The sequence below is a fragment of the Columba livia genome, chromosome 5 (assembly GCF_036013475.1).
Source record: "Columba livia isolate bColLiv1 breed racing homer chromosome 5, bColLiv1.pat.W.v2, whole genome shotgun sequence".
NCBI classification, from domain to species: Eukaryota; Metazoa; Chordata; class Aves; order Columbiformes; family Columbidae; genus Columba; species Columba livia.
Window position 1 is genome coordinate 9,673,920 of NC_088606.1, and position 14,622 is coordinate 9,688,541.

The 14,622-nt window shown below is 45.5% G+C and overlaps 2 protein-coding genes across 4 annotated transcripts in view; one reads left to right on the forward strand and one right to left on the reverse strand.

The window, feature by feature from the left end:
- Positions 1-1,330: 1,330 nt before the first annotated feature.
- LOC110361384 (basic proline-rich protein-like) lies at positions 1,331-9,579 on the reverse strand. Its single transcript, XM_065065805.1, has 3 exons — positions 9,550-9,579; positions 5,301-6,121; positions 1,331-4,701 (listed from the first exon to the last, which is right to left on the reverse strand). The coding sequence occupies exons 1-3, from the start codon at positions 9,577-9,579 to the stop codon at positions 4,557-4,559; spliced, it is 996 nt and encodes a 331-aa protein (XP_064921877.1). The 3' UTR covers positions 1,331-4,556.
- Positions 4,958-14,622, forward strand: part of AKT1 (AKT serine/threonine kinase 1) — a 74,324-nt gene continuing 64,659 nt past the window's right edge. Inside the window, exons 1-2 of one of the 3 annotated variants that reach the window (XM_065063323.1) lie at positions 4,958-5,286; positions 12,649-12,826. In XM_065063323.1, the coding sequence (XP_064919395.1) occupies positions 12,781-12,826 (46 nt within the window). In that variant the 5' untranslated portion in view covers positions 4,958-5,286; positions 12,649-12,780. The other 2 variants (XM_065063322.1, XM_065063321.1) reach the window with 2 other exon arrangements.

Below are 14,622 nucleotides of genomic sequence, written 5' to 3' on the forward strand. Positions count from 1 at the left end.
TGACAATAAGAAGTCAGGCAGAAAAGGAGACCTCAGTGATTTCACTGAGGGCAAGCAGTAGCATGAGCTCAAACCTGATGAGACATCAAAGAACTACAGGAGAGAGATGCTCTAACAGCCAAAAAACCCCTTGATATATTTTAAAACATATATATTTATATATATGTGTATATAATTTGTAAATTATTACCAGGGCTGTCTGTTCATAGGACTGCTTCTTGTATTATAAATAAAGCAGAAACTTCTCTCTCTTGTTGCTCCAGAGGCCATTGCTTTTTGGTTGGTGTCTGCATGACTGCAGAAACGCAGATGCAGCAGGGTGCTTAAGTAAAAAGAGCACTGAAGACAGGAATTTATCTTTCCTCTCTTTTCCTGCTTTTATTCATGGTAGTGTCACCCCGTCTACATATGAGGTGTGAATACAGGTGAAGACATCACTAAGTGCAATTTTATGGCTGCAGTAGCCAGAGGGTCAGACCAGAATGATGCTGAAGAGGTCTCTTCTGCCCTTAAAAGTTTCCCAACGACACAATTTTGAAGAGGTAATTCAAAGAGTAGCAGATTTTCATGTGCATGCAGATGTCATTAAAAATGGACTAAAGAAATTAAAAGCAATCCCTGCTCTTCTAGCATCAATATACAAATAATAAAAAAATCTGTCAGTCCATATGTATATACATTTTGAAGGATCTAAGAAGCCCCTGTCACCATAACACCTAAAACTCTGACCTCTTGATTACAGCTCTCGATCTCAAGGAACGTGCAGACATCATGAGGAAGACTGACCTGCTCTGTGCTGGCTTCCATCTGGAGCTCACTGCAGCCAAGGCCAGCGCCCTGAGAACCCATCGCTGTGCCCGTGTCGAAGAGCACAGCCTTTGCTCCTTCCAGCTTGCCATGTGGGGATCTGCAGGGGTAACCAACCACTGAAACTGCACCCCAGTTCCTATGCCCACGTTGTACTTAGCTCTGTAATTTTAGGTGAACAGCATGATCAGCACTGGGTGTGAGAGTTGGGAATACAACAGGAACCTGAAAGTTTTTACCTTGGTTTTAATATGTGTATATAACTTCAGTATTTCTGTCCCAGTAGTTGAAGATGTCCCCGCTCGTTGCAGGAGGGGTGGACTAGATGACCTTTACAGGTCCCTTCCCACCCAAACTATTCTATAATTCTGTAAGATCATAGAATCATAGAATCAGAATAATTTTGGTTGGAAGAGACCCTTAAGATCATCAAGCCCAACCGTAACCTAACTCTGGCACTAAATCATGTCCCTAAGCACCTTGCCTATGCACCTTTTAAACACCTCCAGGGATGATGACTCTGACACTTCCGTGGGCAGCCTGTTCCAGTCCTTCACAACCCTCTCTGTGAAGAATTTTTTCCTAATATCCAATCTAAACCTTCTCTGGCACAACCTGAGGCCATTTCCTCTTGTCCTGTCACTTGCTACTTGGGAGAAGAGACCAACCCCCTTCATGCTACAACCTCCTTTCAGGTAGTTGCAGACAGCGATAAGGCCTCCCCTCAGCCTCCTTTTCTCCAGGCTGAACAGCCCCAGATCCCTCAGCCGCTCCTCATAAAATCAGGGTGTTTCCTCACACAGATCATTGGAATTTCAGCATTTTCAGGTATCTTCCCAGAAGTTAGAACTCATGACATGTTACTTTATAAGCAAGGGGGTAAAAGCAGGGGTTTGAAGTGGACTTCAGACACTTCAGATCAACGACTGTGTCTTCTGACGTGTCTCTACAGCACTAATGGTGCCTGGTCCAGACTGGGACTTGCAGGTATTACTGTAACAACAAAAGCACCTGCAGTGGTATATGGGACAGAAGTGTTATATTTGCTATTTTTGTATGTTCTACACCTAACTAGTGTGTTTTCTGTACAAACCAATTCGGTTCCTGTACCAAATTCCCCACAGGGTGTTTGCTGCCCCGTGTCACAGCTCTCATTATTCCTGGTGAAGACGACTGTACGGCTCTCACTTTGGAGTTTGTCAACACCATCCATGGCTCAGCCAGAAAAGCTCTTTGCAGGACTGTGAAGCGTGACTTCTTCCTTCAGCTGGAGAAACCATGCTGTCAACCCAGGGCTGTCCAGCTTGGGCACCCTGGAGACCAGGAACAGGGGCTGGAAACCAAACCTCCGTCTCCTGTCCTACCTTTCCCAGGGCTTTTAGCCAGCCATCGGGAAGAGAAGCTTCAGCGCTTCACTTAGTCTTGTAGGAAATTCATGTGAGAAGTACAAATAAATCCATACCTTTATTTATTCACAAGATGGATTTCTAAATAGCAAAATTACAATGTTTCAGTATGATTGTTATTTTCTTTCCAGATAACCTGCCATTGTTTTGCTAATGAGAAATACACCTTCAAATGTTGGATTAGTTCAATTTTAGAAGCACAACTATGTTTCTTGTATTTGGCACTGTGAAATGCACTTTTAATTTGTATTTTTACTGAGATAGATTTTTGTCTGAGATCAAACCTGAGTTGTTTGTTCAAAAGCTGTTAATAGCTAGACTGAGATGCTAGTTCTGTAATTCCAGGATGTCGTATAGTCTTTTTATTTGAGTACAGCCCACCTTTTAAAAAGAGAGGAAGAAATTCACTGTTGGCCCATAAAAGTGCTCTCATTACTTGCAATTATGGAACAGAACTTGTTCTGCTGGGGGTTACCTCAATAATTCCACTTCATCTTACCATGCTAGTCTTTCTTCCTATGTCTGACTGGACAAGAATAATTTTTATCTAAAGCTGCATAATTTTAGTGTTTTAAAACAACTTTAAAAAGTTACATCAAATTATATGTTACCTATATATTTTTTAAAAATGAATGAGAACAGGAGTGCCTGCTCCTCTAGTGTGGTATTGGCACATTGTCTGGCAATCAACCATCCTTTGCCACTAACCCCTCCGTTCAGTATTTTTTGGTATTATAATACCAAGGGATAGTTGATGCAACTTATCCTGAAGCACTTAATAAACTAGAGTCAACAGATGTGAAATTTGAGGAAGCGCTCAGGGAAATCTAGGGACTTCCCTGAAAATTAGAGTTTATAGACTATAATCCCATTGATGATAACTGAGTGATAAAACCCACATTGTTTGCATTTGTAACAATTCCTGAGTGATTCCATTGTTCTCAGAGAAAAGAGAAAAAAAAAAGCCTGCTTTTGTTCCTTGTTGGTACAAAGTCACTCTTGTTTTTGTACACCAGGGACTTCCTACTTTACCTGGGTATTTTTATCCACAGCATTTTGCTGTGTTTGAGAGGTAAGCCCTTACTCCAGACTCTGAATCGCACTTCCCCCTCAGATTTAGGGAACGTCAGATCTGGATCAGGATCCAAACTTTCTAGTTTGGGCCTGTCTTTCATCATGGTAAATCAACAGTCAGCAAATCTAAACAATCTGTTCGTGTTGAATTTTTTTTTTCTTTTTTTTTAAAAATTGTGCTTCCCTTCTAGCAAACAACGGAGCTTTATTTTCTGCTCTTCAGGACAGAAAACTGTTTACTGTATGACGTTATTTTTTAAACTGTTGCTTCATTTGCAAGGGGAAGTCCTAAAGACCTCGCTCACCGCGCAGCCTGGGAGCTTATCCATCAGGACAGGGTTTGGCAGGAAGGGAAGAAAGCTCTTCTGCAATCAGATCTATTACCAGAGATCCCCCTACATAGACAGAAGTGTCTTACAGCCAATAATTTCTATACTTACATGCACTCTTTATTCCTACTAGGTTTACTGCAGGCTGTAGGCTCAAAAGTAGTTCATAAACAAATTTTCTTCTTTTTGTTTTGCTAAGTTTAATACATGTCTTCTGAGCTGCCTGCAAGCTTTGCACACTGACGATTAATTTAATTTTAAATATATCTTTAAGGCCTACCAATGTTTTAATCTACACTAAATACTCTGTATGTAATGCACAGTAGGCCGAAATGTGATCACAAACCCAGATTTTTTCATTTCCATTACCTTTGCAGCTTAGAGAGTTCTCACAGCTCTTTTATTCTGCCCTGATATTAACAGAAATCTTTCCACTGACTGCAGCAGGTGAGGATCTGACCCTCAGCTGGGTAACTGGACCCGTACCACAGGGTCTGCTTATTCCACTAAGTTGCCCGAATGGTACATTTCAAAAATTGTACTGAAATGTGCTCCATTAAACCTAAAGGAGAGCCAAAGAAAACACCACGCTGCTGTAGCAGCTCTGCCATGAGGAACTGGTCTGCTCCATGGTGGGAAAGGGGATCTTGCTCCTTCTCCCTATAGCATGAAGAAGAGTGAAGCCTTTCCCCCTCTGCCTCATCACTGGTTCCTCTAGCACACTGGTGTACCCCAAATCCAGCGATGCTCAGGAACCCTTGTGACAGATATGATTAGACAGACCTAGGTGATCAAAACGGCAGAAGAAAGTGAATTTCACTAAACATGTACAATCACTCAAATTATGTGACGGAAAAGCCTCTTATCAAATAGGTTTGCTACTAGTGTAAAGGTAGTTGTATTCCCCAGCTTTATTACTGTAAATGCATTTTATGCACCTTTATGTTAGTAACGGTGCAAAACGGCGGAAAGATGTGCTGTTTTCAGAATTCCAGCTTGCTTCTAATTGCAGAAATGCAATAATCGGTGAACACATTTCTGAAGAAATCCAATCAGTTCTTACAGCCCAGTTTGCATTTATGGCCCTGTCAATTAGAAAATAAACAAACCCCCTTAATGACCAAAGAGAGCAAATTTTGATACTGGACGCATGCAGAAATAATAAATCTGTCAAAGGCTTTTCCACAACATGGTCTAAGCAGAATGGCTGTTTAAAAATCTCACAAAATATTGCCGTGCTGTAAGGAACAGTTCAAGTGATTTGCAGCGTTTTGAGACATTCCTTGTTGCCAGAGCAAGACAAAGCAGCGTCCAGCTCCATCACCTCGGCCCCTTTGTCACCCTGAGTGCCCAGGGAATTGCTTCCCCATCCCACATCTCGCAGCCCGCTGTGGAATGGGATATTGCAATATCCTCCAAGGTACCGTGACACCGAATTATTTTATCAATCGGTATTTCACAGGGTGAGGGGACTGGCACCCGTCGCTTCCAGGGAAGCTCGCTGGTGGCACCTCAAGAGGTTTACGGGGGCTTGGCTCTTCCCAGAGGCTGAAACACCAGGGGCTGGGTCTGCCCTACGGCGGGGTCGAGCCCCCGTTTGTTGGGGCAAATCATCCACACTTCGGGCAACAGGATCCTGACAGTGGCGACTTCCCGCAGGGCTGAGTGAGGTGAGGCCACTTACATCTCGGGGCACCGTGTCCCAGTCGCCCGGGTCAAGGGCCGCAACAGCGCGGGGAGGGCGACCCCGCCGCCGGGCTGCCCGGGGCCAGGCCAGGCCAGGCCGCGCCGGGGGCCCGGAAACGCGGCGCTCGGGGCCTGGGGCCGGCGCGGCGCGGGGCGGAGGGGGGCGGCTGGAGGGCCGGGCCGGTGGGCGCTGCCCCGCCGCGGGGACGGGAGCTCTGAGGGCGGCGAGGCGGGGCCGGGCGGCGAGGCCCCGGCGGCGGGCGGCGAACCCTCCCCCGGGGAGCGACGCGGAACGGGGCGGCCCCTCGGCACGGCGGGGCGGGCGGGAAGCGGCGCGGCGGCGGTAGGACCCGGTGGCCGCTCCCCGGAGGATGTGAGCGAGCGCCGCGGAGACGCGTGTGGGACGAGCTCGGCCCCGGCTGCGGGAGCTCGGCCCGGTGGCGCGGGGGGAGGCGGCGGCGCCGGCGGAGGGGCTGCTGAGCGAGGCGAGGGACGGCCCCCCCTCTCGGCCGGAGGCAGGGCGGCGGCAGGAGCGAGGCGGAGCGGCGGGGAAGGCAGGCCGGCAGCCGGAGCGGGCGTGTGAGCCCCATGGGCCGAGCGCCTGCGAGAGGGGGAGGAGGAGCCGCCCCACCGCCCGCCGCCCGGGGATGGTGAGGAGGCGCCGGCTGCCGGGAGCCCAGTGAGGCCTTCGCTCGGCACCCGCCGGAGAACCCGCCTCGCCAGCCTCCCCCTTCCCCCTGCTCGCTCGCTGGGTCGCTCCCCCCTTCCCTCCCCTTCCCCTGCCTCCAGCCCCGGCTCCCTTCTCCTGCCGCCGCCACCCTCCCATCACCTCCTCCCCGGCCTCCAGCCATGTAAGTGACCCGCTCCCCCGGCTGGGAAGGGCTAGGGGAAGGAAGCGCCGGGGCCGGGGCCTGCTCCGCTCGGCCGCGCCGTTCCCGCCGCATTGTGCGGGGCCGGGAGGGGAAGGAGCGGGGCGGGCGGCGGCCGCTGACCCGCCTAGGCCGCGGCGCCGGGCGCGGGGCTGCCCCGCCGCTTTCCCTGGGCACGGCCGGGCTGCGGAGCCCCGGGGCAGCCGGGCGGGGTGGGGGGGGTGAGGGGGGCCGGGCTGCGGGCGGCCTCGGCCGGCGTCCTGCCGGCGGGCCCGGGGCGGACAGGAAGCAGTTGGCTCCCCCGGGATGCGGTGGATGAGAGGGCGGCGGGGCGGGGGGCTCCTCCGGCGGCTCTCGGGCCTGACCCCGCCTCGCCGTCCTCGGGGCCGCGGCTCGTCCAGCGCCGGCGGGGCCCGGGACGTGCCCGAGCATCCCCCCGGGGAAACAGGGGTGGCGGGGAGGGAGCGGGGGAGGGGGAGATGTTTCTAAAACTGTGGTAAATAAAGTAGCCAAGTGCCTCTGCTGCTTCTCCCACCTCACCCACCCCCATTTTCTCCCCTTGTCTTCTGTAGCCGCGTTGTTCAGCCCAGCTCCGCTTTACGGACCACGAAGTGTTTGCCTATGGGGGTGTGATTGTCTCCGTGGGCATTTGACGTGTGTAGGTGGCTGTGCAGCGTTGGTGGACTTGATTTTTTTCTTATTTTTTCCTAGTCGTGTTTTGCAGAGCTGTAGGAAGCTCTGCCGATGCCCCCTACCCCCCCCATGGCTTCCTGGAGACTTCTAGGACTTTTGCTTCTGTTTCTTTGTAAAACACCTAATTGTAATCGAGTATGTGAACAGGGTGGGAGTTTATTTTACTGCCAGTATGCGACTGATGCTAATGCAGTTTGCACCTTATTGGTATCCCACCGCTCCTCCCACCCCCCTGGGAAAAGCATTTAACTGTTTTGCTTTGTTTTCCTACCACCTCTAACATATAAGAAGCAAATCCCTGATTTGCTCTTGTTTGTTTGATTTATACCACAGAGGGATGTACATTTCAAAATACAGTTATAAAGGGAAGTTACTAACACTTAATTCAGAAGAATATTTGTTTACAGGTAAATAAATTTGACATACTGCATGACTAGTAATTACTTTTATGTAGTAGTTAATTTCCTGATGACAGCCACAACATTTGTCTGAGTTAATAGATTTAAAGACACTGTGGAACTACCTTTGATTTTTTTAAATAGGAGGGTTTTTATTGTGTGTGATGTTTACAGAACTGTCTTTGGTGTGCAGCAGTGGTAAATCAAATTTGAGAATTAATCCAGTGTCCGCAAGTAACTTGCAGCTCTGGCATTCACTTGCCGGCTTATAAAATGTCCTGTAAGTGACTACATTAAGAATGAAATAGGTTCACGACTGACTTGATTTGTTTGGGGACAGAACAAAACTTCTGTTATAAATACTGTAAAATGGAATTTGATTAAATGCATCCCAAGTTGGTACAGAAGTTCTGAGCAGCACAGTTCTTAAATTATATGAGGAGAGACTGTAAAAGGACTTGTTCTTATACGGGGACATAAAGAGGATTTTGTCTGGCCTGTGTCTGACAGAGAGGGTATGAAGAAGTCTCTTTTCTGCCATCACCGAGTTTTGAAATAAGCAGCGTAGTTTGTCCTATCAAACTATAGTTGTGGTTGCAGCTTGGGCAGCTGGATGTCGTAACTCTGGCCCCTCACTGGAACAGTATTAACCTCCTGTCCATTGATCAGCAAAGACAAGAGCGTTTCAAATGGCAGTTTTGTGAACCTAGGTTAGGCTAACAGATTGAAAGAAAAGTGGATGTGGCTTTAGAGATTTTTATTCTCCACTACGCGTTTTACTCATAGCTCTTAGTATCAGGGAAACGTTTCTGAACCGTGTGATAAACTGCGCTTGCTTCCATGAAATAGCAGTTTAGATGCGGTGTCATTCTATGCAGTACATGCGGTAGCAAACACTAGTGACCACACCTAACTCGTGGCCCACACTGCATTTTTGTAAACTAAGCCAAGATGCTGTAACAACGTGGTCCTTCTAAGCTTTCTTGAAAGCTGTCTGCCCCGATTTGGTAACTGGGTCACGGTGCGAAGCTACTGTGGGCTTAGAGAGCCTTGAACGCGTTGGAACCGCTGCTGCTCCCGCAAAACACCCAGGGCAGGATTTGCATAATGCAGGAGATGCACTTCACTGGTCAGAGCCTGGTGGGACACCTATCTGTACGCTCCACTTGAAATGCTGGCTGGAGCCCAACTTTGTTGTGTCTGTGCTGTTCAGGTGCAATTGGCTGTCAGCTCTGAGCAGATCTGGGATCTGCTGCGAAAAGAGAGCTTAGGTCGCTCATGATATCCCATGTAATGGGCCTAAACAGACACCCCCTGCCCCCCTCCAGTCCCTCTGTGTCTCATCTGCTCTTCTGACAGTATCATGTGTCCAGGGGTAGCTGGATCCTTTTTTGCTCGGTCCTGCTGTTGTGCGTTATGAGAACGTGTAAGGATGCGCAGCACAATTGCAGCTTGGGGTGTCCTGGGAGCATCGGGGCTGTGCCACACCAGGGCAGTGGGCATCGGTAACTGGCGGTGCAAGGGTCACAGTGTTAGTCCAGGAGCATGCTTTGCTGTAACCTGCTTTCTGAGCTGGGCTGACTAGTACAGCCTGGACACAGTCTAATGTGCCAGGTAAGGCAGCAGCAGGACTGCAGTTGGCGTGTCTGATGTTCCTTCAGTCTCTTGCTTAGTCTCCTTCATAAAGATGAGGTGATTACCATAGATGCTTCTGCATCCTGTAAGCTTACATTTCAGCTTCAGCCTTACAGAAGAATTCCTTTTCCTCCGGCTCTGCTTTAGGATGTGAGTAGAAACAAATGTAAAATTTCATCTTTGAAAGAGGGTGAGGAGGACAGATTCAGCTCTTGATTTTGTGAAAAAAGGTGAGCATAATAAATGTAAGAGAAGGAGAAAAGGAGCTCTAACGCAACTCTCCAAAATATATAGAAGATGCTTCTGCTCCACCTTCTGTTGGATGGTTGGTTTGACTGACTCCTTAAAGTACGTTTCACTGCTGCACTGCCTAGGGAAGTGAATTATCTCATTATTTTGAAGAAGTTGTTAACCTTTAAGGAATTAATATGCGCGTAAAACCAGCGTCACCGTGATACTATGCTGATGTCATGCCATTCATGAATTACTGCACTTGAGCCACATGAGGAATACTTTGGTATTGAAAAAGGTATTACAGAAATGCATATTAAAAAAAAGCAAACAGAAGGCTAAGAGAAAGATGGGGTTGTTTAGCATTTGACAGTACTCAGTCATGTGCAGACACAGGCTGGAGCAGCCAGGTCATGCTTACCTCAGATGCCCTCTGTTCACTGGGAACCATTCCTAGATGGCCATAAATGAGGACTGTATTTTTTTTTCCCCCCCTCTAAGGATTTTATGGAAAAGGAGCTTTCTCTGGTTTACACATCTTCAGTAGTACATTGACCTGTAGTTAGCTTGCTCTTCTGTTCTGAGAAATTACTCTTACTTGCTGCCACTGTCTTCAACAGCGTCTTTTACTAAATAAGATATATTAGGCACAGCTTGAGCGTGTGTTTTAAAATAAACCAGGTGGAGTGGGTTTGCTGCTGTTGGAGCCGTGTCTGTGAACATTTTGTTGGACAGTGAGAAGGGATCCCCAGCTCTTCGCAGAGTGAACTAAAAATAGCTTAAGATCCCCCTTATGAAATAAACTTTCTGGCATAGCTGACTGAAGGGCTGAAGTGGAGCCCATGTTGCAGGCTGGTATCAGGGAATGTTCAGTGTTTTCCTGCTTTGTTGTCCCGTACTGCCCAGTCTTCTGTGCGTGGCTCCTTTATAGTACCCCCTTTATAATACCTCTCTTTGAAGGAGAGAGTTGGTAAAGACATCCCTGATATCAGGGCTGTAGTAGCAGGTGGGGAATGTTTCTTTGGTTGAAATTGTAGGGAAAAGGCAATCCAAACTTTTTGAACGCCGAAGAGTAGAAAAAGTTCTTCCTCTGAACTTTGGATTTCTTTGTTGATCTGCTTTGTTGGGCTGTATTGTCATTCAAATTCAGATTATGGGATGACAGTTCAGCCATGAAAAGCAGGAGGTTGCCAAGTGGCAATCTTGGCAAGCGTTAACCCAGAAAAACCTGGAGTAAGTTAGCTGCAGATCGCAGAATTTTGGGCCTTCGCACTATTTTCTGTTTTTAATAACAGGATTGTCCTTTCTACAGACTACTTGAGCTCATAGCTTCCTTTTTTACATGTGGCTATTGAAAAGGATATTGATCGTTCAGTGCAGCTGAATTGTTGAATTCAAGCCGCAGAGGTAGGTTGCACGATCTGTTATGGCACAGTGTTAGAAGCGTTAACTTTCACACCGGGTGTTGCATTTCCAGACGTAAGCTGTGGTAACTCAGGGGTTTTGTTCAACACTTTGCAAATTGCTCGATGCTTAAACGCAGCCTCTAAATAAGGTCTAATCTCCTCTCAATATAGACAAGTTAGTCTAGCTCGCATGACTATTGTGCATGCAGTTTTGAAAGGTGAACGAAAACCTGCCATGTTCGTCAGGATCTGTCCTAACTGGTCTGGATCTAAAGGAGTTTGTTTCAGGATAACTCTGACAGCTGTGCGTTACTGGTCTCTATTCTGCAGCATATGGTGTTCTCATATTTATTTATGAAATTAAGGAATTTTTACATGTCTCTTGTTCCAGTGTCATTTTTCGTGTGTTTTCCCTTCCTCAGGCAAATGTCTTATCTGTTTCTTGGAGTTCATAATTATAACCACTGAGATATGGCAGATTTGTAATTTGTTGAAACAACAACAACAACAGCTTGTTTCTGGGGAAAAAAACTAGAAAAGTGTTACTGGAAAAGCTGAGGAGTAGTGATAAAGAGTGAAAGTTCATAGGCAAAGTATTGGGGGAGCGGCCTCTCTTCTCCTCATCCATTTCTGCTTGCAGTGATGGAACTTGTTCAGATTTGGCCTCCTTGCTTTGAAGGCGGCCTGTTTCAGAGCGCTGGTGATGTACGGTACAGAGTTCTCTGTCCCTGCTGGGGTTGCAATTCTAGGTTGGATTAATTGTGACCACCTGTTCTTCCAGCCAGGATTGTGTCTTAGTGAGTTATGGGGAACTAGTTGCTTTTTAATCTGGTTTCTGATGGATGGCTATCACCTGCGTGTTCAGAGGTAACTGATGCACGTGTGCCAAATGCATGCAGAGATGGCATATATTTGTTAGGAAGGAATGTGACATCTCTGTGGCTGGAAATAGGGTCCAGTAAAAGCCACATCTTTGGTGATGAGTTACAAATGCTACTGGGTTCTGTTTTGTTAAAATTCCTGGTTATTGCTGGGAATTTGTCACCAATTCCATGTTTTGATCACCCAAGTAATACTAAATTGCATGGCGGCATGGACACTTTGGAGAGCACAGAAGTCATTAAAGAAAAACAAACAGAGAACATTTGTACCACAAGCAGAAAAACAATCAGATTCAATTTAGAAAAATAATAAAAGCTGATGCATTAGGGAAGAGATTACTTTCACTGAGGGAGAGAAATGCGAATAACATTTCTGTGGTAGTCAGCCATGAGCTAGACACATTTTCAATAAGATACGGCAATTTTGAGCTATTTAGGTAGGGACTGCATGTCATAAAGCAAAAAAATCCTTATTTGTGCTTAGGTGTAATTCATTGCAAGAAAGACAGCAGCAAACTGCCGTGTGTTCAGGGAAGTGCAATAAAATTGATCAGGGTGCTATAAGGACTGATTTACTATAATAGAAAGGAATGTGAGCTTATCTGAGACTCTTTGTATGCCTCTAGGAGAGGCAGGAGTTATAAATACCCAAGGTAGGGGATACAATTTTTGGGTGAGTCAAGATCCAAGTGGGATTAACAGGATGATGCTTAAGCTATGAAAATTTGAAGGAGAGAATTAGGAATTTTTACTGTTAGAGGTTTATTTTTAAGATGCATTGTGTTGATAGGTGGCTATAGATCGACCTGTAAAGAAACCTTCCAGAACACGTTTTGGAAATCTTCTTACCAGGAAGATTTTAAACCTAGACTTTGTGAATCTCTGCATTTTCATTGTGGTGAAGAGTGAGGTGGTGTTGGAGAGATGGTGGTCTTCTGGGCAAGGTCTTGCATTCACTTCTAATCCAGACAGTGTCTGGTGACGTGAGTCTTCCACAATCAAGCTGCTCAGTGAAGAAGCAGGACTTTAGCAAGCATGTGTTTTGGCACATCCACCCGCCAAGATATAAAAATCCTTGTGAAAAGCAAAGCCCTCATTTAGGATTTGTAATAATAATGTAAAAAAACCCCAAACCAACAACCCAGCAATGAAAGCTACTCCCTGTTGTATCCCTTACTGTACATGTGTGACATGCTTCAAAATGATGGTGCACTCTTCTTTTGATCCTTTTAGAAACAGCTGAGAAGGAGAAAAACGGAAAAAAAAAACCCCGTTCCTTTTGTGGAGCCTTCTGCGGGAGTTCCGGAATTTCAGCAGAGTGATCTTTTGGTATAAACTGCTTTTTCAAGAGACATTCCTGCCATTATGAATGAAGTAGCAATAGTGAAGGAAGGGTGGCTTCACAAACGAGGTAAGTGTCTCTTCCCTCCAGGACAGCAGATTGGCTTTCTCTCCCTCCGGGTGATCTGTCCTTTAATAACCTATCTTCAAATAGTCTGTTATTTTTCCATTCATGCTAATGGGAAACGGCATACAAGGAGCGTGCGAGACTTTCTCTAAGTTTGAGAAAACACACATAAAAGGGTTTTCTTTGGATGTGTGTGTGTGTGTGTGTGTTCACCGAAAACTGTGTCAACTGCTTTGAAAACGATGATAAAGATAGCAACTGAAGGAGATGCTACTTGGAGTGTTAAAGGTTAAACTGCAGCAAATAATTTTATCGGTAGGTCTGTAGCTTTTCTTTTCATGTTACAAGGTAGAATTGTCTGGAAGTGAATCTTCATTTGAACGGTGAAAAATACGCCTGTATTTTGTGCACAAGGCTGTACTCTTGCAGAGACTTGCTGGAGAATGTGCTGGTTTGTTTGTGTCTGAGCTGCTCTTGGTACCAGTGTCCTAGACAGGAAGAATTGCCTGGAGTTCGTGCACTCTGTGCATTTCTGTCTTACCACTAATGACACTTGATTTTTATAAAAAGTCTTGACTGGGTGGCAAAACTGAAATAGCATAGTTCTGTCTACTGTTATGCTTTTTTCATTCTTAAGTGTTTTATTCCCAAAACAGTGGGTTTGTTCTTTTTGGGGGGTTAGGAGGGTGTTTGTTTTCAAGTACTACGGCTTTGCTCCTATAAGGTACTTGACTTGCCTGTTTCTTTGTATTCTACTATTGTTTCTTGGAAAGGAGAGAGCAGCATTAGGTACTTTCCATAATATCGTCATTTTTTTGGACCAAAACCAGAGTCTTTGTGCTCCAGCACTAGGGAAGCTCACATGGTTCTGCACATTCAGGATTTTTCTAGAGGGTTTGCAACAACTTGCCTGAAGGTGCAAAAGTGTAGCAAAATTATTTGTGGAAGAAAGTGGAAATAAGTTATCATAACCTTGATAAAGGCTGATGGTTCCACAACAATAAGAAATTCCTAAGAATTTAATAAACATTGATAATCTATGTTTTGAAAAGGTGGAAACATAGATTTCTAACAGCTGGATATACAGCTTAGTTTAGCTTGATGTAAAAATGTTTTGACAAAGTTTTTTTCATATTTTTTTTTTCTAGTTTGAGTTAGACATGCCTTTCCACTCATTGTCTCAAATAACTTATTCAATAATTCTGGTGTACCAAGGCTACCTTGTTCTGATAAAGTATTTGAAAATTATGCTGTATTTGGATAAAATAGGAGGATTATGCTTCCTATTCCCATTTATGAATCTAGAAACTCTAAAAACACCTTTTTGGTGTGAGGTTTTAAATGATGGTTTTAGGCTGAGTTGTTTTGTGTTGTTTTTTTTTTTTTTTAACTGTCTATTGTTACAATTCTCTCTGTGTTTACCTGTAATTCAAAAAAGAAAAACAAAATCAACAACCTGTTTTATTATTTTGGGGAGACACATATATTTTACAAAATACAAAAATGGATTTGTATTGTCACGATGATTCAGAGGCAGATGTATCTGAAACTTTAAACCAATCATATCTTCTTTCAAGTTTGTATTTATGCTTGGGAACTGAGTGTTCGTTGTTTCTAGGGTTGCAATAAAGCTACTCTGAAGTAAGGAAACCTCTGGAGGAGCTCTTAGTAAAAGATGCCCTGATCTCCTCATCTTTTTTTTTTAATTACTTTAGAGAAACAGATTATTATCTCTGACGGTTTGCTGATAGTATTATGATGTGATTATCTGCTGAACACATTTCCATTTCCAAAATGTT